Source organism: Petaurus breviceps, unplaced genomic scaffold, assembly GCF_028583685.1.
Source record: "Petaurus breviceps papuanus isolate PSGF00001 unplaced genomic scaffold, PetGlider_PUasm1.0 490, whole genome shotgun sequence".
NCBI classification, from domain to species: Eukaryota; Metazoa; Chordata; class Mammalia; order Diprotodontia; family Petauridae; genus Petaurus; species Petaurus breviceps.
This window is the reverse complement of record NW_027186352.1, coordinates 25,074,333-25,097,384: the sequence shown is the minus strand read 5'-3', so window position 1 is coordinate 25,097,384 and position 23,052 is coordinate 25,074,333. Positions and strand designations below refer to the sequence as shown.

The 23,052-nt window shown below is 44.0% G+C and overlaps 1 protein-coding gene across 2 annotated transcripts in view; it reads left to right on the top strand.

The window, feature by feature from the left end:
* Positions 1 to 17,147: 17,147 nt before the first annotated feature.
* Positions 17,148 to 23,052, top strand: part of RTKN2 (rhotekin 2) — a 107,267-nt gene continuing 101,362 nt past the window's right edge. For both annotated transcript variants that reach the window (XM_069101857.1, XM_069101856.1), the window contains exon 1: positions 17,148 to 17,367. In XM_069101857.1, the coding sequence (XP_068957958.1) occupies positions 17,203 to 17,367 (165 nt within the window). In that variant the 5' untranslated portion in view covers positions 17,148 to 17,202. The remainder of the gene's footprint in view (positions 17,368 to 23,052) is intronic.

Sequence of the window (23,052 nt, the reverse complement as noted above, 5' to 3'; positions counted from 1 at the left end):
CTTCCTGGTCCCAACTGCCTTGGGGACCTTCAGGACATTGAACCTCACTCCCTGGCTAAGGGGCCAGCACTCACCACTAGGTACACTGTACCCCATCAGGAACTCTTGGAAGGCGCACCAACATGTTCTTAAATTATTATTTACTTTTATTTATACTTACATTATTTATACTTTTGGGTTTAATGTCAGTAATCACAGTGGTTGGTACTCATCCCTTTCTTCTTCATCTTGGTCACCAGGTTGGACACATTCCCAGGGAAGAAACGCTTCTTGTCAAGAAAGGCTCCTGGGAAAGCTTCCTCAAGCAAGTCTGCTCAGTATTCTTATAATATCTTGTCAGCTTCTCTTTGTTGGTGTTCCCAAGTAGGGTCACTAAAACACCTTCTCACTCTACATTTAGTACTAGAATCAAAGGGGAAGGCCATTTAGTCATCTATTGATTCACGAAGCATTTGGTAATAAGTGCATGTAATGAGGAAGGACCTGTAGGTGCTGTACATATTCCATTCCATACTGATCCATACTGATCAATCAGTGACCTACAAAAATCACCAGAATCACCAGTTTCTAAAACTGTAGGCAAACTCTCTCTCTCTCTCTCTCTCTCTCTCTCTCTCTCTCTCTCTCTCTCTCTCTCTCTCTCTCTCAATCTCTCTCTCTCTCTCAATCTCTCTCTCTCTCTCTCTGTTGTTGTTGAAAATAGAAGTTTGAAAGTATCAGGCTTCATTTTACATTGACCTGCTTTAGATAAAAGTAAGTAGGAAAACAAATGAGAGTCAAGCACAATCATCTGTCCTAATTGATCATTAATTAACTTTGACTGGTTAGTCTTGTTAGACAGTTGAATGGAGTCATTAATAATGAAAATAGCTCAATAATTTAATGGAGTATTTGACATAATTTATTCTAATGATACATGAAAGACATCTTGTTAATATCCTGAAATGAACAAATTTACTGATCTAGTGATAAATGTGAATGCTAAATAAGATATTCAGTTACAGAGTCACTTGTATCTGGTTTGACTTCTCAGGAGACAGTGGGAAAGAGCTGGAATTGAAATCTCTAAGACCCGAATTCAAATCCTGCCCCCCAGGGGCTCCCTGTGAAGCTCGGGCGCCTCTCTCTCCCTTCCTGAGCCTCCTTTGACTTATCTGCAAGATGAGGACACTGGCTCCCTTTGCAGATCTCCCTTTGCAGAGATCCCTCCCTGCTGGACGTGTATGATTCAACTTATTCCCCAGTGTCTGACATTTTTTCAAGGATTTTGATGGTTTTGATTTGTCTTTGTATCCAGCATTTATTCATCCATAAAATAGGTTCCCATTGACCCTTAATGTTTAATTAAATGCATAAAATCTTTATTTTAGTTTAATTGAACATTTAATATCTTAAGAATTGATATAAGAGACAGCCGGGTAGCTCAGTGGATAGAGCAAACAACTTGGACGCAGGAAGAACTGAATTCAAATCTTGCCTTGGTCATGTGCCTCACTTTTCTCATTGTGAAATGAGGATAAAAATAGCCCCTATCTCCCAGGGCTGGCAGGAGGATCAAATGAGTTAATACATGTAAGGTACTTTGCAAACCATAAAGCACTATATAAATGCCAACTAATGGCATCATCATCATCATTATTCAGGTAGCCTATAAGTCTGTTAGAAGGATCATAAGATTCTCTATTTAGAGCATGAAAGAACATTGGAAATCTATCTAGACCACTCCCTTTGTCTTGATGGAAGAGGGAGATCTTGGTTGGGGTTTACTTGCAGATGAGCAGGGTAGACAAAAAGACAAAAATCACAGATGGGCGGTCTGCCTGCAGCAATCGACTTTATATATTTAATTTCAAATTCCCTATTTCTGCCAATGGGATTACTCTCTGATTTCTAACTTCTGCTTCGTTGTTGGCCCTTCCCTCTCTCACCTCTATGGTTCTGTTTCCACGATCTGTCCCTTTGTCTCCATTCATATAGCAGCTATGTCAGCTCAGGCCCTGAATATCTCCCTACCTGACTATTACTACTGCCTCCTAATTGGTCTCCAGACTTTGAATCCATGAATTCTCCTCACTGCCACCAAAACCATAGATGTGTCGCTCCATCACTCTGCACTCTTCAGTGGCTCCCTTTGCCTAGAGGACAAAATCTCAACTCTTCAGACTGCCATGATCTAGCTTCCATTCAGTTTGTCAGTCATTTTAGAGTCACACTAGTCTCCAAGGTGTCCCTTGTACAGGGCATTGCTTCTCCTGACTTTGCTGAGAACCCCCTCCTCTGCACCTCTACTCCTTAGACTCCCTTTTTGGTGTTTGGTCAGTCATTTCAGTCTTGTCCAACTCTTCATGACCCCATTAGGGGTTTTCTTGGCAAAGATACTGCAGTGGTTTGCTATTTTCTTCTCCAACTCACTTCACAGATGAGGAAACTGAAGCAAACAGGGTGAAGTGACTTGCCCAGGGTCACAAGCTTATAAATGTCTGAGGTCAGATTTGAACTCAGGTCCTCTTGACTCCAAGCCCAGCACTGTATCCATTGCACTACCCAGCCCCCCTCCCCCCCTTAGCCTACTCAGCCTCCTTTAAAGCACAATTCAGGTGCCTCCTTCTTCTGTATGTGACCTCAGCTGGTAGCACTTTCTTGTTCTTGATATTATTTTCTATTTACAGTTATCCCTTCCACATAATAACCTCCCCCATCATGGTTTCAATGCATGTTGACATAAGAAATTAAATGGAAATTTTAGGGGAGTTTTGTGGAAGCAACAGATGATACACATTGCAAGCAACACAGAGCCTATGATCAATACTTAACCCAAATTTTACAATAAGGTAAAGGAAATAAGGCAATAAAGTAAAAGAAAAAATTCAGACTTCTTCTCTGGTACGAAGAGAGGGCCAACAAATTTTGCACAGATTTTCTAGATCATGGGAGTGCTGTACCCCATGAAAAGGACAATTGTATTTTGCATGAACTTTGTATTTATTTATTGGGTTACATGTCACATCACCCAATAGGATATAAGATCTGTGAAGACCTAACTTTTTCATTTTTGTACTTCTGTGTCCTCAGATAGAATGCCTAGCAGAATGCCATGCACATAGTAGGCCCTTAATAAAAGTGTATTTGGGCTAGGTTGGGCTATTAGGGGTAGGCAAACAGTACTTGAAGCATGAACAGATATTCTATACCTGGTTTCAGTTCAATTCAACCTTGTGGAAATTTTCATAAGGATAATTCCAGGTATCAGAGGTTAAGGGTTAAGATACTGTGTCATGATGAAAGTTTCCAAGTTAGAGTACACAGAAAACCTGACAAATTTAGAAGATCCACAGATCCTTTCCAAGCTGCCACCAAGCAACTGGAAATAATAGAAATGGTCGCCATAACAAAGATGGCCAAGAAGGGAGGAAGTAACTACAAATGAATACAGAAACATAGTTAATTGAGGAAAATAACAATCTCAGGAAATGAGATTTCTTACGGTGGAGAGAAGTGATGTCTGTGGACTCAACAGAGGAACTGATTCTAGTAGCAGAACAGAGAGCCACCCCCAAGGAGAGTTTCATAAAGACATTACAAGGGGAGAAAAAGATTCTAAAGGCCTGGATTGGGAGATTCTCCTTTGACACATATTCTCTTCGTGTGTGCCTTACTATCCACCACTTAAGTTTGTGTTCACCCTTCTCAGAGACACATGGTGTGGGCCACAGGAAAGTGTGTCCATAGTTTAGGGAGGAGGGACATACTTCTATAACTACTGTTCTTGCTATACAGTCTCAGTCAAGCCCTTTTCTAAAAGCTAATTGGTGAATTAATAATAGAAATCCACAAGTTGGGACTCAAATGCTGGAATTCATAGCCCCTAGGGAGATTCTCCTAGTTCCCCCTAGGACTCCGAGAGTAAAAGTAGTCAAGCCAAACCCCATGGAGGCTTCACCCTGGGAGTGAGTAGGAGAGTGACGTCACAGGTGTTACAGAGGGTCGTTGAGCTGATCACGTTCTCATGATGTGTTTATGCCCACCCTCAGCTTCCCAAAGGCTGCACATTCATTTACCACTCTCAAGCTGACAACTGAGCGTCAGCGCTGGATTTCACTGTGCTTCTTGAAGGGACAAAATACTGCTGTTGCAAGGGGGAAAATTCTTTTTCAATCAACAAATGAATATGTTTGTTGCAAAGTCAGTATATCTGTGCCACAATGGTTACTAAGGGCAGCGTCTTATTTAAAGGGCATGGCTATTGTCACAACCACAGGGTTCCTCTTTGATTTATGAATCTCATATAAATCCTGATGATTGTGTAGGATAGACAGAAACACAAAAATCACAGCGGGGCTGCCTGGCTGCCGTGATCATCTTTTTTCTTTTGCTGGGCTGTCTGTGCCTCCCAAATAGCACTAGTAAAAAAAAAAAAAGCCAACCTCTGCAAGAGTTTTCTGAACATTGTTGCATGGTGTATGTCATTACATCATTAAGTCTATGAACTTAATGAGACAGACATTTGGGTAATAATTGGCCTTGAGAAAGCCCTTCCCAATGCTGTGAATGACCATTGTAAAATTAGAAAAAATAAGAATAATTGGGGTGGCCTGATTCACAACCAATTCACAGCCTTTAATTAAAATATTGGTGCCATCATAAAGTCAGGTTATAAAGATATCCTTTAACAGATATCAAATCTTATCTCACTTCAAAAAGGCAGTGCAGCACAGTAGGAAGAGGGCTAGATATGGAGTCAGAGGCCCTTGGAGTAGCTCCCCAACAAATATCTGCATGAGCACCTCTCCGGGTCTCAGTATCCTCATCTCTAAAACCTGAGGGAAGGGGACTAAATGACCTACAGGGTCCTTTCCAGCTCTGCATTGATCTGAGTCCAACCAAATGGGTCCACAATTGTATATTCTCAGTCCAAAAGTGATGGGGGGAGGGTACCAGAAACTCGAGACATCAAGAAAGCTTGGCATAGAAGATGCTGCTCTATGTCTTGAAGGAAAGTAAGGATGTTAAGAGACAGAAGAGAGAGTATATTCTAGGAACAGAGTGGTGGCGAATGCAAACATATGGAAACGGGAAATGGAGACGACGTATGAAGAAAAAGAAGAAGGAGGTCAGTTTGACTGGACTATAGCATGTGGGAAGGATGGCGAGGTAGGTTGGGGCAAGGCTGTGAAGGGCCAGGGTTGTATTTGACCCTAAAAGTGATAGGAAGCCACCAGGACTTACTTAGTAATGACGTGGTCAGATTGACATTCATTTTGACAGCTATGTGAGGGATGTGTTCAAGGGGGAAGTGACTAAAACCAGAAAGGTTAAGCAGCATGAAATCAGTTAAAACCTAGCTTGCAAAGAGGATGTGGCCTCCATTTCAACTGTAATTATCCTGCAGTCATTACCATCATTACCGAGACGGCTCTGCTGAGCATAGCACTCTACAGGACAAATAAAGACAGTCTCTAATCTTGCCATCTAGATCCTAGCAAATGATGACACCAGGAACAACCTGCCTTTCTGTGGTGTGCCCTGATGCTGCGTTGCACTGACTGACATGCAGTTTCAACAGTCATTTGTCTCTTCTTCTGAGCTGACCAACAGCCAGGAAGATATTATTCAAGACTCCAGCAAGCTTAGACAACAAGGACTTCAACTATTTCCCCATTTTAATCTTCAGGCAGATTGAAAGATAATTCTGAGGGATGTTCCAATAGAAAGGCTTCCTTATTCATTCTTTCTAAAGCAGAGGGTCCAATGAGCAGAAATCATACTCACATACTGCCATTAAGGTTGGCAGGTACTTTTGCTACTTTGTGAAGAAGGTAATGTAGGTATGGTTAGTCCCATCTGCCAGATGAGGAAACTGAGGCTAAGAGGGGTCAAGCAATTTGTTCTGGGTTTACAAGGAGGAATTCAAACCCAGGATTTCCTACCTCTGAGCCCAGCCTTCCATCCACTATACCATCTCCCCTCTCAATTCACTAAATGAATATATGAGATAGAATAATATATCATTGCTTGGACAAGCTAAATATATTCAACCTTTCATTTAATTTTTATATGATTCTATTTGTAGACTTACCAGAATTTCCCCAAGGTCTGGTGGACAAGAATAGATACAGGAAACCAAATCAACTGGAATTCAGGAGGGAAGTTACTGCTGGTGTCACCAAAAGCATTTACTGTGTCAGATTCTAGTTGACATTTCCAACAATCGGGACCCCAGGCAAGGAATGGTCATTGGCCAGACTCCAGGACTCACTCCCCCTGTCCCCCAGTCATACCCCAGATTTTCTTTCTCTGTTACCCTGCAAACTTGCTGAAGTCTACACCGGCTTGTCTGGAGTGAGGAAGCTTTCCATGAGTATCACCTAATCTGGTTTAACTCCTACCTCCCTTCATGACATAGTAAATCAAGTCTCTAAGCATTGATGGAAGTGATTACTATGTGCCAAGGTTTGTGCTTAAAGCAGAGGCTTTTTTCTTGAAAAAAGTTTTTACTGTGATTTAAAGGAAAGTAAGCTTTAAATAAATTTACAGACAGACTTTCCCCCAAGTCCTTTTCAGATACCTCAGAGTAACGTGGCAATGACTCTGAGTTCTCAAAGGTTATGGCAATGGATGGAAAGGTTTGGCATGGTTTACTGAGCCAGAGCTGCTTTGAATATAGTCTGACATTCAACTAATGACTAAGGACCAGCCCAGCCAAGTTCAGAGAATCCCCAGGTTGGCCAAAAGGAAATATGGCTTTTTGAGTGAGGTTATTTGCAAAGACCATCAGCCATATTGCATAGGAATTAGGATCTAGTTTTTGGGGGGAAAGGGGGAGAAAGAGAGACAGAAACAGAGACAAAGAGAGAGAGACAGAGACAGTGAAAGACAAAGACAGACAGGCAGAGAGACAGAGAAGGGAGAGAGAGGGATAATGAACATGCACCATATGTACAAAGCCACACATCCCAGAAGAAAATATTCATAGGGTCATAGGATGATGAGATTTAGAGCTGAAAGGGGTCTTAGAGGCAAGTTAGTCTAAACCATTCATTTGAGAAATGGGGAGTTGAAGCCCAGACAGTTTAGTTTAGTTCAAACCAACACACATTCAGGGAGCCCCAAGTGTGGAAGCAGTTTGGACACAGAGGTCAGAGCACTGATTTTAGAGTCATGGGACTTGATTTTGAATTTCAGCCTTGCCTCTTACTACCTTGGGCAAACCACATAACTTCCCAAGGCCTCAGTTTCCTCACCTTTCAAATAGGCAGTCGGGCCATCTGGCCTCCCAGTCCCTTCTTTTAAATGTCCCATTCCCTGGGCACAGCAGGGAGCCAAGCACCAGGGATACCCACACATCACCAAGCACATCGCTACCCTTCAGGAATTTGTTGGGGCAGACCCAACACTGGCCGACACAAGTAAACACAAGCTAATCTGAGTCTGGGGAGAGGCTGATGGGGATTGAAGAGCAAAAGCCTTGTAAAAGGGCTGTGAGCAGAGAATTTGATCCGGGGAAGGTAATGACCTCTAAACAGGCAAGGAGGTGGGAACTCAGGCATCAAGTCTGGAAAGCGGGTGTATATTAGGCCAGGATTCTTCATCTGGGGATTACATATCGTCAAGGAATTGAGTGCTCCCAGGCACAGATTCCTATCCAAAGTAAGTTTCAAAGCTAATCTCCTAGCTCCCTTTTTAAGGCTCTTAACGTGAGACCCAGAGATTTTAGCAACTTTTTAAGGTGAGAATTGTCTGCTATGTATTGCCCACATTGGTAAGGCTTTTCTCAGATTAATGCACTTTGTAAACCATATATATATATATATATATATATATGTATATATATATATATATATTACATATATGTAATAGGAGTGATCAGGGAAATCCCTTGATCTACTAGCTTCTGGGGAGGCTATATATATGTATATGTATATGTATATATAGATTTGAGTTGAGAGATTTACATTTCCGTAATTAATCATTGCTGGTGAGGCACACACTCTTGCAAATACTCATAATCAAAATTCTTGGCAATGGATAAAAATTGATGCAAAAATGTTGATTTGGTTTCTTTTTCCTCTTGCCTCCCTTTTGGGAAAAGGAAAGGTTATAGAACAAAGAGAAAGAAGGAGCCAGAAGGATTCTCGTCTTTAGGGGAAAGATTTATTTAGAAGGCTTGCCTCAGCTGGATGCTGTATCAGCTTCAAAGGACCATTATGTGTTTTGAATGTAGGGGAAGGATAAATATTTCTACACTCTAATGCCTGTCCCAGGTTACTGAGACAGAAATAGATTCCTCCTCCCTATGGATAATAACTCACATTAATGTAGGGCTTGAGGCCTTCCAAGGCCCTTTTCTTACAACCTTATGGAGTAGGTGGGTACATTTAATAAGAAGAATGACAATAGCAGCTGCATAGCACAGTAGAGAGAGCCCTGGTCCTAGAGTCAGGAAGACCTGAGTTCAAATCCTGCCTTAGAAACTTACAACATATGTGACCTTGGGCAAGTCACTTAATCCCGGTCTGCCTCAGTTTCCTCACCTATAAAATTGTGATAATAATAGCACCTAGCCCCCAGGTTTCTTGTGAAAATCAAATGGGATTACATATATAAAGTATTTTGTAAACCTTAAAGTACTGTGTAAATGCTATCAATATCATCATTTTAAATTATTTTTTAAAATTTCTTTATTTTTAGTTTACAACATGCAGCCACAAGCTTTTGGGTTCCAAATTTTCTACTCCCCTGCCCAAGACGGCGTGCAATCTGATGTAAGCTCTACATATACATTCACATTAAACATATTTTCACATTAGTCATGTTGCAAAGGATTATGACCAATGGAATGAACCACAAGAAAGAAGAAACAAAACAAAACAAACAGAGAGAGCAAAGAGGATACTTCAGTCTGCATCCAGACTCCGTAATACTTTCTCTGGATGTGGATATAATTCTTTTTTATATGATGCTTTAGCCCAGCTGTTCAGGTGAATTTTTTAGGCTATCTCTCTGTTTGCTTTTATGGGATTATTGGTGGATCTGAGTTTATCAATTAATTATTCAATCCATAAATATTTATTAAGCACTTTCTCTATACTAACCATTTGCTTGACACTGTGGGGGTGGGTGGGAAGGGAAGTATACAAATACAAACAGCAAAACAATCATATTCCATATGGGAATTGGCTGAAGGAACTGGGGGCATTTAGTCTAAAATAAAAGAAGACAAATAATGGTTGAGGATAGCTAGGAGCCACAGCGAATGGTCAGGAAGACTCATTTCCTGAATTCAAATCTGGCCTCAGTGACCCTGGACAAGTCACTTACCCCAGTATACTTCACTTTCCTCATGTATAAAATGAGCTGGAGAAGAAATAATGGCAAACCACACCAGGATCTTTGCCAAGAAAACCCCAAATGGGGTCACAGAGAGTGACTCAACGACCACTGAGCACATAATAGCTGTTGTTAAATTTTAAAAGGTAATGCAGGGGAAGAAAGATTAGACTTACTCTATTTGGCCCAGAGGGCAAAAATAGAAACAGTGGAAGGAACTTGCCAAGTGGCTTATTTAGGCTTTGATGTAAAAGAAAAACTTATTTAAAAATAATTTTTTGTGTCATTATTCAGTCCTCTCTGACTGTTTCTGACCCCATTTGAGGCATTTGGAGACTAAGGCAAATAGAGTTAAGTGACTTGTCCAGGGTCACTCAGCTATTTACGTATCTGAGGTCAGCTTTGAACTCAGGAAAATGAGTCTTCCTGACTCCAGACCCAGCGTTCGATCCATTGCATCACCACACCTAACTCCCCTCTTTCAAAATGAGAGCTACTGAAAAGTGGAATGGGCCGCTATGGACAGCAGTGCTTTCTCCTTCGCTGGAGGTTTTTAAGCAAAGGCTAAATGACCACTCTGCAATATTGTAGAGGGGATTATGGCATAGCTATGGATGGGACTGGACAGTCACTGATGTCCCTTCCAATGATGAAATTATGTTTTACAAAAAACTAAGAGACTATTGAAGAGGGGTGTATGTGTAAAAAAAGAGGAGAGGGGAAGGAGAGAGAGGGAGAGAGAGAGAAACAGAGAGAGAGAGCACACAGAGACAGAGAAAGAGAAAGAGTAAGAGGGTGGGGGAGAAAGAGGTAGAGATCTCAGAGACAGAGACAGACAGACAAAGATTGAATCAGAGAGAAAGAGAGAGGAAGAGATGCCCACATCTTATTTCTCAAGAAGTTGTAAGGTTAAAAAAAAGAGCTACATGTCCCACCCATTTTCTGGGCGTTGCAGATACATGTAGAAAAAGGTATTGCTAAGTAGGTGAATTGCACAAATCATACAAAGGACTGCATGTGAAATCTTTAACCTCTGGCTAGTTTCCATGCATTATAATGCAGAGGAAAGCCGGAAGACTGTAAGATCATGAGTGATAGAAACAGATAAGAATAATGGGGCAAGGACCTGGGAAAGAAGTCAACAATGCTTGAACTCTAGGGAAGGAAAATCAATTTAGTTTGGAGAGACTACAGATGAAGCTCATCTAATACAATTCCACATTTTACAGTTGAGAAAACTGAGTCACAGAGACCTCAAGTAATCTGCCAAAGTCATACACATAGTGAAGGGCGAACAGGGGAATTTATAGTCTGTCTTTATACTCCCAATTCCAAGCCTTTGATGTGGTTTCAGACTAGGTCAGTTTTCAAACGAGAACAGGATTTCTGGGGTGAAATGTGGATGCAAATTTTATTTTCCCCTCTAAAATATTAAATGCAAAAACTATACCTGCATCAACCAGGCTCAGTACAGTCACACAGGGGCCAAATTCGGATTCCTATGTCATAGGTTTGACCTTGACTCAGCTAGATGATGTAATGAATTGAGTTCCAGACATAAAGCCATGAAGATGTGGGTTTGAATCCAACTTCAGACACTGGCTATGTGATCCTGAGCAAATCACTTCAGTTCTCTGCCTCAGTTTCCCCATCTGAAAAATGGAGATAATTATAGCACCTATTTCACGTTGTTATTGCGGGAGTCAAATGAGATATTACATGTGAAAAGTTTTACAAGCCTTAAAGTGATAAATAAATGTGAAGTGTTATTATTTTGGCATAACTTTGATTGAGAAGATTGCATGGTTCCCCACCATCTCTAGAATAAAACACAAACTTCTCTGTTGGGCATTTCTAGGACCTCATAATCTAGACCTTCTTATTTTCCACCCAGTTGCACTCCTTTTAGACTTTCCTTTCTCCACCATGCCCCTGGTAAACTCATCCTTGGGAAATCCCATCATCCTGCAAAATCAATCAGTCTTGTAACTCTTGCCTCACCAGTATGCCTCGATCAGGGGGTGAAGCCATGGACATCTCCATTTGAGCAGGGAAACAGGACTGGTATCTCCTCATTTCTTGCCTGGTAGGATACTTCCCTTCCTTTTCAGCTTTCTTTTGTGTATTGCCTTCCTTAATTAGATTGTAAGGGCAGGGACTATCTTTTGTCTCTTTTTCTATCTCCAGCACTTAGCACCACGTTTGGCACACAGTAGAAGTTTAATTAATGCTTTTTGACTGATTGATTGATTGTCATCCACACCCATTGTACTTTGCCTATTGAAAACCCTAGTTTCTGTAAAAGTCTTAGCTTGAATTCTACTTCCTATACAAAACCCCTCCTGAGTTCCCCAGTTGTTACTGTTCCTATACTTATATATACTTATATTCATTTGGCATCTAATCTGTGGTTTTTTAAGTCACATACATGAGAAATAGCCTGTGGAAGCCTGTTGACTTGACCATAGAGTAAGAGAAGGAAATCAATGGGCAGCTTTAGAATTATAACACTTTGGAGGCCACTAGTTCAACTGATTCATTTTAGAGATGAAGAAACTGAGACTCAGAACAAAAGTGAATTTTTCCCAAGGTCACAGAGCGGCAGAGCTAAGACTGGAGACTAGATAATGGATGTCACCAAAGAATGTGTGAATGAAAAATGTGTGCCAGTATAGATGTGCATGTGTGTATGCGGCAGGACGGAGGGATGAGCAGTGGGTAGCCTATGGGCTGTAATGCTACCTTTTTGATGTTAAAGGAAAATGAGGGCGGTTCAAGGAACCTTTGATGGGCCTCCATGGGTGAATGTGTAGGAGTAATAGACAACAGTTACACAGAAAAAGAATTGGACTTTTTGCTGCTTATTACCTGTGTAACCCTCCTCTTTCCCAGAAGTGTTGCCATAGAGATGTGGTAGCCTGGAATGTGGTTTGGAGATATGCATGCATTGCCTCAAGTTCCACCAGTTTTCCAGATTTGGGGCCCTGATTTAACTTTCTTTTCCCAGAGGAAGGGAGGCTAAATCCACTTCAATGTTTTTCTTACTAAGCCTGGCAGAAAGCTTGGAATAGATACATGGGTTTACTTTTGCCTGTGGCAGAGAAATGCAAAGACCATCACTTTAGAAGTGAAAATTGAGGTGTTGAGCAAAGCAGAGGAAGAATTAGAATAAGATGCAAGCAAGACAGCCACAGAGAAAGGAGAGGGAAGAGTAAGGGGACACATTAGAGCAGACTGGAAGTGAAGAGCAGAGAAATAAAATCTAGTCCCTTGGTATTTCCCCCTAGCCTATCTCTGCTTCGTGATAGCTTGTTAGATGGATCACTTTACCCCCTTTCCTTCCTCTAATCAGGAAGAAGGAAAGAAAGCCAGGTTTGACTTCAAGTCATATCACAGCATGCTTTACTTTGGTTGTGTATCTAGGCTTTCTGTGATTAACATGACTAATAAATTACCATTAATAGTCATTTCTTTTTTCACTTAGACCTTTGAATTCCAGGATTTCAAGATAAAGGAAATCAGAACTTTACCCACGTCTAGCCCAAGGTGGGGGCCACGGCTGATTAGAGAAAGAGCTTTTGCAATTTGGGGTGGTTCTGCGTCTGTTACAAAATATCCCTGAGTCTGTGTTTGAACCTGGAGATGGAATTAATAGGGAAACGTGCCAGTGAGCTGAGTGTGAGCTTGGGATTGTTGTACTGGAGTTCCACCTTTTTTGGTACTGCCTTGTCTGACATTAGATGATTCTTACAAGCACATACTTCCTCCTCCACAGTGGGACCCTCAACCCTAATACCTGCTCAGCCTTGGCCAAGTAACTTCCAGCTGGGCCTCAGGTTCCTCTTCTGTTGAATTAGAATAATTCTAAGGGTTCTTCTAGCCCTCAAGCTAGAATCCTATGACCATATTTTCTGAGTCGAAACATGATGCCCATATTTTGACAAAACATGTTCCTTTTTACTAAAACCCAGACCCCACTCATGTCCTCCTCATTGATTTGGGAGGTGCCCCTGGGTTATTGAAGGCTAGTCAGCAGAACTCTTACCAACCAAGAAAAGCTTCAAGTTTAGAGAGTACTTCATTGGTCATCATAACAACACTGGGTAGTTATACCCATTTAATAGATAAGGAGAAAGGCATGGAGAAGTTAAGATACTAAGTATTTATCCCCATTTTACAGATGAGGGAAAAGGTCCAGAGAGTCACAGGACTACTAACTGGCCGAGACAGGATTCAGACCCAGATTCACACTTTTTTACTTAGAGCATAGCAGATTCTTTGGTGCATGGTGTGGACCTTATTGCAAGGACCAGTCTCATTCAGAGGTTCATCACTAGTTTGGTTGATGGGGCTACTCTCAAAGACCCAAGGTAATGGGAGGGAAAATGGTAGGATGGAGAGCTCCATGGTCTTAGAGGTAGGAGATCTAAGTTTGAATTGTGCCTGTCTTTTCCACATTGGTTATGTGACCTTGGGCAAAGATCCCTTATCTGTAAACTGGATAACTGTTAATAACTGACATTTCTATATAAGCCCTTTACCCCTTTGTTCCTGCCCAGGTTTGCAAAGCACTTCATCCATGATCTCATTTGATCCTAACAATGGCCCTATGAGGTAAGGAGTACAGTCACATCCCTACTCTCCAAACTCCAATGACTTTTGTTACCTCTAGGATTCAATACAAACTCCTCTGTTTGGCAACTAAAGCCCTCCACAACCCAGCTCTAACTCACCTTTCCAGATTTCTTTCACATCATCCTGCTTCACTCACTTGTCATTACAGTCAAACTGGCCTTGATATGTGGCATTCTACCCCCCATCTCAGTGTCTTTGCATAGGCTGTCTCCCATTCGTGGATTATGCTCCATCATCACCTTTGCCTCTATCTATCTTCCTCTGAAGCTCAGGGCAAGAGCTACCTTCTACATGAAACCTTTCCTCATCTCCCAAGCTCTCCTGAACTCCTAAGTTACTGTGCCTATGTGGTGTAATTTATGTGCGTACGCTCCTTCCTGGATACGGTACAGGCTTGATGAGAGCAGGAACAGTTTTATTTGTTTCGCCAGTACTTAGGACAGTACCCAACTTGTACCAGGCATTTAATAAATGCTTTTTGATTGATTATTATTCCTATGTTACATAATCAACAATAGAAGTTAAGAGAAGTTAGGTGATTTTCCCAAGGTCACACAGCTACTAAGTGCCTAAAACAGGATCTTCACCCATCTTCCTGATTTCAAGTCCACCTCACTCTCTACTTTGCCATGTTGCCTGTAATAATCCTTGAGTGAGAATCAGTATGGTGTCTTGAAATACATGTTAGACTGAAAGTGAGGAGGAAGTGAATTCAAATTTCTACCATTAGTATTCACTAGATCATATCGGACAATTCTTTGTTCAATATAAACTTCGATGGGTCTGTTTTGTTATGGGAACCTTCTGCTGAAATCACGGATCCTTGCTACTGGCTTTTTTTGTTTGTTTTGATCCTTTTCCTTTTTGTTATTCTATTCCCTTAACCTCCCAGTTCTCTAAGCAACTCTTAAGACCACAAATTTCAGAGAAAATGCCAACCTGCACTGGTAGAGGACCTTCCTTTCCTGGTAGGTCTTAAAGCAATCCCAGGTCCATCTGATGTCCCCTCCTATTCTTGGCAAACTCCAATTAACACTTTTATTTCTCTATGCCATGAATAACAGGAAAAGACACAAACAACTTGTCCACTTTTAAAAAGGATATAATAAATTCAACTTGTTCGTTTTAAAGCTGCATTCCTTGTCTGTGTATCCCTCCAAATTGCCTTCTGTTCTCTTTGGTGTTTTTAATACTCAAGGATCCTTTTCTTTCCCTCTCTTCTTTTTCCTAGACTTCATTATAATATACTTCCAACTACCACTTCTTTAAAAAACAAATTTAAAAAACTGCAGCCTTGTGACAAGTAAACAGGGTCAGCCAAAGTAAGCCCACAACATCTTGGCCTTGTGCAAAGATCCATACCTCGGTAGGTCTCTCATCCTTCTCACACCTCAGATAGGAGGTGGACCCTGCCCACTGCTCAAAGTTGTTGTGGGGAAAGGGATCTAAAAACCTGAAGGTATGGGAGAGAAACATGAACTGGCAGAGCTTTTTTGTAACAAGAGGATGTTGTCACCAATAGAAGTATTCAGCCTGGGTCTGACTATTCATCTGAGACTTTGGGGGAGGGGTGCACTAGGGGGATGGCAAATGTATTTCAGGGATCCCTTCCACCTCTGAGTTTCTATCATTCATGGGTTGGATGATCTCTCAGGTCCCTTCTAATCTAAATACTGTGATTCTACCATTAGTTATCCCAAAGATTGTGTGATGCTGTTGTGAGTCACTGAGAAAGAATTGAAAAGAATTTTTGTCTTGGAGTCAGAAAAAATGCACTTAAGTCCCAGCTTTGACACTTAGGGCTGGGAGTGACTCTGGGTAAGTCCCTTAATCTCTGTTTCCTTATCTTTTAAATGACAATAATAACACTTGTACTACCTTTTACTATGAGGCATCTAAATTTAATTGGGGAAAGTACCAACTCTGTCAGAGGGATTGTGTTTTGATTATTGGGTCCTCCATAAAACTACATTCCTGTGACACTTGCCTTCTGTATTCTTCATCTATAAAATGGGAATACAACTTGTCTTTCAATCAAAAAGCTCCTGTAATTCCCACTATGAGTAAGGTGCTGGGAAGAGAGAGAGACAGACAGAGACAGACAGAGACAGAGAGAGAGAGAGAAGTTTTTATTAAGCCCTTTCTATGTAGTAGGCACAATGCTAAGCATTGGGAAGTCTCTGCCCTCAAAAAGCTTATATGTTAATAGTAAAAAACATATAAAAGGAAGTTGAAAAGGGGTGAGGGTGGCGATAAATTTGGGTACCCCCAGCTCAGGGGCATGGCAGAAGAGAAATGGAGGTTATGGGAGGAAACAGCCAAATCAAAGGGAGAGCCCTAGTTAAATTCAAAGGAGATAATGTGTCGGACTTGGAACCGCGAAGTGATGAATGTGAGTTAGGACGGCTTCGTGTAACGCATCTCCCCAATTGATGGTTCCTGCTCCCAGAGTTCTTGGGAAGAAGACACATTGTAAAGCATTTGTGTACAAGGCTTTTCGTACACACTTGGGCTACAGCATAACGGACAAGGTAATCAGATGACTGATTGGTGCGGTGCCTTGCCTACAGTAAGCGCTCAACAGATGCTCCCTTGATGACTGATGCCCTCCAATCGAAGGTTTGCAAAGCGCTTCATCCCGGTTGCTCTCTAAGACCCCGCGCAGGCATTTCGGACAGTGCCTGGCACACAGTGGGAGCTTAATAAATGTTTATTGCTTGGTCTTTGCAGCTGTGCCCAGCCTCACGCCGAGGGGAGGAGTCTGGCCCAGGCTTTGGTTTCAGAGGTGGGGACCGAACCGGGTCTGGGCTGGAGGAAGCACCCACGGGGATGAAGTCACGGACTCCAGAAGAATGCCCAGGGCGGGGGTGGGGCATCGAAACCTGCCTAAATTCCAGGCCGGGGCAGGTGCAAACCGCGGATACTTGGTCTGGAGGGGAGGTTCGGTCCGTGGGGCCCCGCCCCCAGCGCCCTGGCTCCGCCTCCTACGCTCCTCCCCGGCAGCCAGGGACACGGCCCCTCCCTTTGCTCCCTGAGCTCCCATTGACCGGCTCGCTCGGCTCAGCCCACCCCAGCCTAAACTGCGCACGCGCAGGACCGCCCACCATTCCCCCCTCCGCCACTTGGTACGGCCCAGCGGTTGGCCGCCTCCCTCCTCCCCCTACGCGGTGGCCGGGTCCAGAGCCAGGGGGCGGGATTTTCAAATCGCCTTCAGAGGGGAGCTGGCGGAGGGCAGTTCGGATGGACTCCGGACCTTGCGGAGCGAGCGGGACTGACCGAGCGGACCGGGCCGACCGAGACATGGCCGGCGGGCCTGGAGCGTGCAGCGCGGGCGCCGGAGCCATGGAGCAGCCGCGGGCCGTGCGGGAGCCGGGTGGCCCGGCGGGGGGCCCCGCGCAGCAGCCGGTGAGTGCGGGAGGGTCGGGCCCCTTTGTCCCCGCGCGGGCGCGGGAAGCTGCCCCCCGGCCTCCTGTCCCGGTCTGCAGGAGGAGTGCTGGGCCGAGCGGACCTCGGAGGGCGCCCCCTTGTCTCCTTCCCCTGCCCCAGAATCCTCCGCGCAGCCCTGGAAGGCAACCCCTCCTTTTTTACAGAGGGGGAAACTGAGGCCGGAGCGTCAAGACGCCTTGCCGGCCCCTCCCCACCCCGGCACCTGCCTGCAAGACGCGGGGGGAGGGGTGGGAACCTCGGGGGCCCTTCGGGAGGACACCCCTCCCAGTTTACAAGCCGGGAAACTGAGGCCGGGGGAGCCAAAGCCACTGGCCAGGAAGGCGCCCCCAAGAGTAAGCGACCGAGGCAGAACCCTTCCCTCCCGTGCACCGGCAAAAGGGGGTAGTGACAGCCCCCCAGTGTGAGGACGGGGGGCTGACACTGATGAAAGCAGCGCCCGTGCGTGTGCTGACTTCCCAGCTCCCACTGTCCCAAATGTCGCTCCAAGGTCTCCAGGCTGCGTTGAGATTTCGGGGACACCCGTACCAAGGGGTCCTTCAGTGCCTCCCGTGCTCGAGATTTGTGCCGGGCCCGGGGGCACAAGCCCCCCATCCCGGCGGGGAGGGTGGGCTAAGCCAAAGGGGATCCGTGAGTTTGCCCAGCTCCGCCCTCCGCAGCCCCCTGAAGAAAGAGCCGCCGACTGAGGAAATTGAATGGAAATTCACTGTTGATGAAATTAACTAGAAATTCACTGTTGATGAACTTGACTAGAAATTCACCGTTGATGAAATTGATTCGAAATTGGCTGTTGATGAACTTGATTGGCTGTTGATGAAATTGATCGATTGGAAATTCACTGTTGATGAAATTAATTGGAAACTCAATTGAAATTAACCGATAGTGAGAGGAAGTTGGGTGGTCGGGCCGAGGTTCTTTGTTCAGCAGTTGTGTGGGCTGGAACTGGAGAGAAAGGTACCAAGATCCTTCTTTAGACAGAGAAAGCCCCGTGTTTGAAATGCGGACTCTCACTCCTTTTATGCAGCAGGTGAACAATTCAAACAAGGTCGCTGAAGGAGGGAAAACTTTTTTTTTTTGCTCAATAGGGTGGATGAAAGTAGATCCAGTTAAAGCTATTAAAAGCCTTAATAGCTTAAAACTCACTAAGACTTTGGGGACAACCCTGTGTTTTGAATAGATGAAAATGATTTCTCTAATGTTTTGAGGCTTACAGAATGCTTGCCTTATATCTCCGTGATATGTTGGTGGTAAAAGTATCAGTGCCCTCATTGATTCACCTCATTGGAATCCCGATGGACTCACCAGTCCTTCATTCTATTGATGAGCATAATTCTAGAGAGGGGCAGGGGGCTTGGTCCCCCAGGTTGGGAGTCTGCCCTTCACTCCATGTATGACCTTGGGCAAGAGATGTCAGTTGTGGGGCCTCCTGTCCATCGAGAGCTCGCTAGGATGCCCTTGTGGCCTTGTGGGGGTTAGGGTTAGCTCTGGTTACAATCCCCACTCCATATCACCATAGGTAGGGGTCCTTCCCTCATGGGTAAAAGTGTAGTCTTTATTTTGCAAATGCAAAATGTAGATGATAACTTTAAATTCCCTAGAATACTCAGCAATAAACACCATTGTGGTTACCTGGGATCCAGCTGCTAGCTGAGATGATTTAATTAGAGCAAGGATCAGCCGTACTTTCAATCAAGTCTTCTGACTTCCTAAGTGTCTGTGATTCAGTTTACTTTCCACATTTCCAAGTATAAATCCATCCTGGTAACTAAATTGTAACCTCACTGAGTGTCTGTCTACCATTACTTTTAGAACCTTGCAAAAACTACTGCTTTTTAAAGTGGATTTTCACTTCTTTTCATCTCTGACTCATATTAGTTTCTTAGTTTCTGATACATCTTTTGGTTTACAAACCCCAAGTTTTCTCTGTAGAATTATAAGATCTTTGCAAGTAGAGATTGTCTCATTGTATTGTGGGACAGTGTCTATACACAGTAGATGCTTAATAATTTGACTGATAAGAGTTCTGGACTTTTTCCCAGTGGTTTCTAAGATGCTGTAATTTTGGGAGTCATCTTTAGCTATCTAAACCTACCAGGAAGAGAATCTCACTGAGGATTTCCAAGTTTCCTCAACGGGTTGTTTTGAAAATTGCTGGAGATAATGTTTAGACTTTCTAAATTGTAAAATGCCGTTCAGATTCAAGGCGGGGTTGCTATTATAATTTAACAGAGATTCCCTAGCACCCTCCTCATGCTGCGTGCGCCAGGGATTGAGGCTGGACCAGATTGTCCAGTGGGTCCTGTCCTTGATGTTATTCAGACAAAGATTTTTAAAAGCTGTGTTTGGCACGTTGCTGTAGGGACTGGGCAGTGTGATAACAACTCACAACTCACATTTCCTTAATGCTTTAAAGTTTACAAAGCGCTTTCCTTGCTCCACTGGATTATTATTGCCATTTCACAGCTAGTGACTAAATGGACAAATACCATGTCAGTCGGCATGCAGGTAGGAAAGGTCCAAGCTGGAGTTTAATTAAAGGTTCTGATTCCGAAGGCTGTATTCTTCCCGCTGGCCCTTTTGCCGCTGTTTGGTCATTTTTCAGTTGTAACCAGGTCCATTTGGGGTTTTCTTGGCAAAGATATTCTGGTGGTTGGTTTGCTGTTTCCTTCTCCAATTCATTTCACAGATGAGGAAACTGAGGCCAGCAGGGTTAAGTGATTTGCCCAGGGTCACATAGCTACAAAGTGTCTGAGGCTAGATTTGGACTCAGGAAGATCTTCCAGGCTCCAGGCCTGGTGCTCTATGCACTATAGCTGCCTTCCACTATACTCTATTGCTTCCCAAGAAATGAGACTTTAATGAGGGGAGATGCAGACAAAATGCCCTTTGTATCATCCTAATAGAAATAATAATAATAATAATGGTTAGCATTTATATAGCACTTTCAGGATTACAAAGCCCTTTTGCCCTCACAATAGGCCTTTGAGGTAGATGTCATTAATTACTCCCATTTTATGTGTGAGGAAACCGACCCTGAGAAGTTCATTGATTTGCCTCTGGTCACCCAGTAAGTGCCCTCCTGAATTCAAGTCTTCCACTGTGTACCCACTCTGACACCTTACTTGCCTTAATGCAAATTTCTGTGTGTCTGGGAGTTAAAATTTTTTTTTTGGAAATTTAATATAAATACTTGCTAGGATGCCCTTGTGGCCTTGTGGGGGTTAGGGTTAGCTCTGGTCACAATCCCCACTCCATATCACCTTGGGTGGGGCTCCTTCCCTCATCTACACCTTTGGGTAAAAGTGTAGTCTTTATTTTGCAAATATAAAATGCAGATAATAACTTTAAATAACCCAGAAAGCTCAGAAAGAATTCATGGAAATTGAGTGTACTTTGCATACCTTGGAGTGCCACAGGGTCAAAAACCTCAGGGTCGGCCAATGGAAAGCAGGCTCTAGGGGCAGGAGACCTGGGGGTTCAAGGTCTGCCTGTGATACTTAATCCTTGTGTAAAGTCCTTTAACTTCCTTGGGAGACCCCAGTTTCCTTATTTGCAAAATGAGAAGGTTGGGTGAGGTCGGCTGTGGGATCCCTCCATCTCTAGGGCTTTGAACTTCCATTTGCTAGTCATGTGACTTGGGATTTGGGAATGGTAAGGCCTTTCCGCCTTTTCCTGCCGAGGTATTATTGAGTTTCAGAAGTGTTAAGGTTCTTTTCCTAAATGGTTCATACATCATTTGTACTGCCTGCCCCCCAAGTTGGGATCTTGTCCTTCTCGTAGCTGGATTTACAATTTCATCAGTGTGGGCAATTCCCAGTACAGCCCTTGGAGTGAGTACCCGCATATATGTCCCATGGCTGCCTTTATAGGGCCTTACTCTGGATCTTCTGGCATTTCAGGGATACCTAGGGATTGTGGGAGCTGTCCCGTGGGCCTCCCTTGCTCCTCACCCTTCTCTTAGCTACTGAAGCTGCATGATGGGGGAAGACATCCTCCTTGGGTAACCCTGGGGCAAGTCACTGACTCTGTGTCCCAGTTTCCTTATCTGCAAAACGAGGAGGTTGGACTCCAGGTCTCTTCCAGCCCTAAAACTGAGAGCAGGCCACCCCAGCTTCATGTTTATTAAGCACCTACTTGTAGAGGGCCAGTGCTGAGCCGGTCCAGTCATGGGTTGAGTCTGGGCCAGGATTTCCCTTGGCTGGGCTCCTCAGGAGGGTTCCTTGTTCATCTTTGGTGATTGGCTCACCTTCTTTCCTTGATTAGCAAGGGGACAGGGTGTGATTACCTGAGAAGTGATTACTGGTGCACACAAGAATAAAGTACTAGATGTAATCCCTTTTGATCTTAGTATTTAAACCCTTACCCACCCATAAATAAAAGGGACTGCCTAGACAGCTTCCCGCCTTGCCCCTTCTATGCCCAGTACTGAGCTAAGAAGTGGGGAGATACAAAGACAAAAGCGAAGTCTGTGCCTTCAAGGAGACAATATTCTAGTGGGGGAAACATCATGGAAAGTACTGTTCCTACAAATCCTACGGTGTAAAGAGAAGATAGAAGGTGGGATTTCAGCCAAGTTTTAAAGGGAGCCAGACAAGAGGAGGGAGAACATCCCAGGAATGGGGGAAGTGGTGGGGGGTGGGGACAGCTGGTGAAAAGGCATGTGTCCCAGGGGCAGCAAAGCCAGTGGATCTGAGGGCACAGAGGAGAGTCAAGTGGAAGAAGACTGAAAAGGCAGGAAGGGCCAGGATCAAAGAAAGGATCCTAGAGGCAATAGGGAGCCAGTGCACTTTGCTGAGGAGGGATGGAGGGGTGACATGGTCAGACTTGTGCTTTAGGAGATGCCTTTGGCAGCTGAGTGGACGATGGGGGAGGGGAGAGTGGGGAGAGCCTGGGGCAGGGAGGCCAGCCACAGGGGTAGCTGAGGGTCAGTCTGTGACTTCTCTCCAGGAGGTCAGCAAACACCAGGGACTCTGCACCCTCTGGGACTTGCACTCACTTATTCAAGAGTTGCCAGGACCTCGGGCATAGTCACCAGGCATCTCTCTTCCTGGACACTCTTCCTATTGGTAACAGTTCCCCTTTGGCTCCTCAGAGACCACAGAGCCCCTCTTTCCTTTGTCTGCCCTATAGCCAAAATTAAATATGCCTGGAAGCCCCAGGTCAGTGAGGCTTTTCTGCCTGCAAAGTTACCTAAATAGGAATCTGTGTGTACTTCTCTCCCCCTCCCCTTCTCCTACCTGTCACATCTGATCTCCGTGTGACCCTGGGCAAGTCACTTCACTTCCATTTGACTCAGTTGTCTCATCTGTAAAATGGGAATTATAAGAACACCTGCCTCCCAGAGTTATTGTGAGGATCCCATGAAATCATTGTAAAGAACCAGTGCCTGGCATATGGTGAGCTCTGTAAAAATGGCAGCTATTATGTATTTACCTCTGATTCTATCTCTGCTATTTGACTGTCTCTCTGTGGACACCTAACTTGCTGATTGATCACGTCTAAAAAGAGAAGCGGTTTATATTGGCTTTGAATGTGTTCAGAGACTCACACTTCCTGGTCCTTGATCTCTGTTTCTGTCTCCCTCTCTCTTTGGTCTCTGTCTCTCCCTCCCTCTTCTCTCTCTTTGGTCTCTGTCTCTCTCTCCCT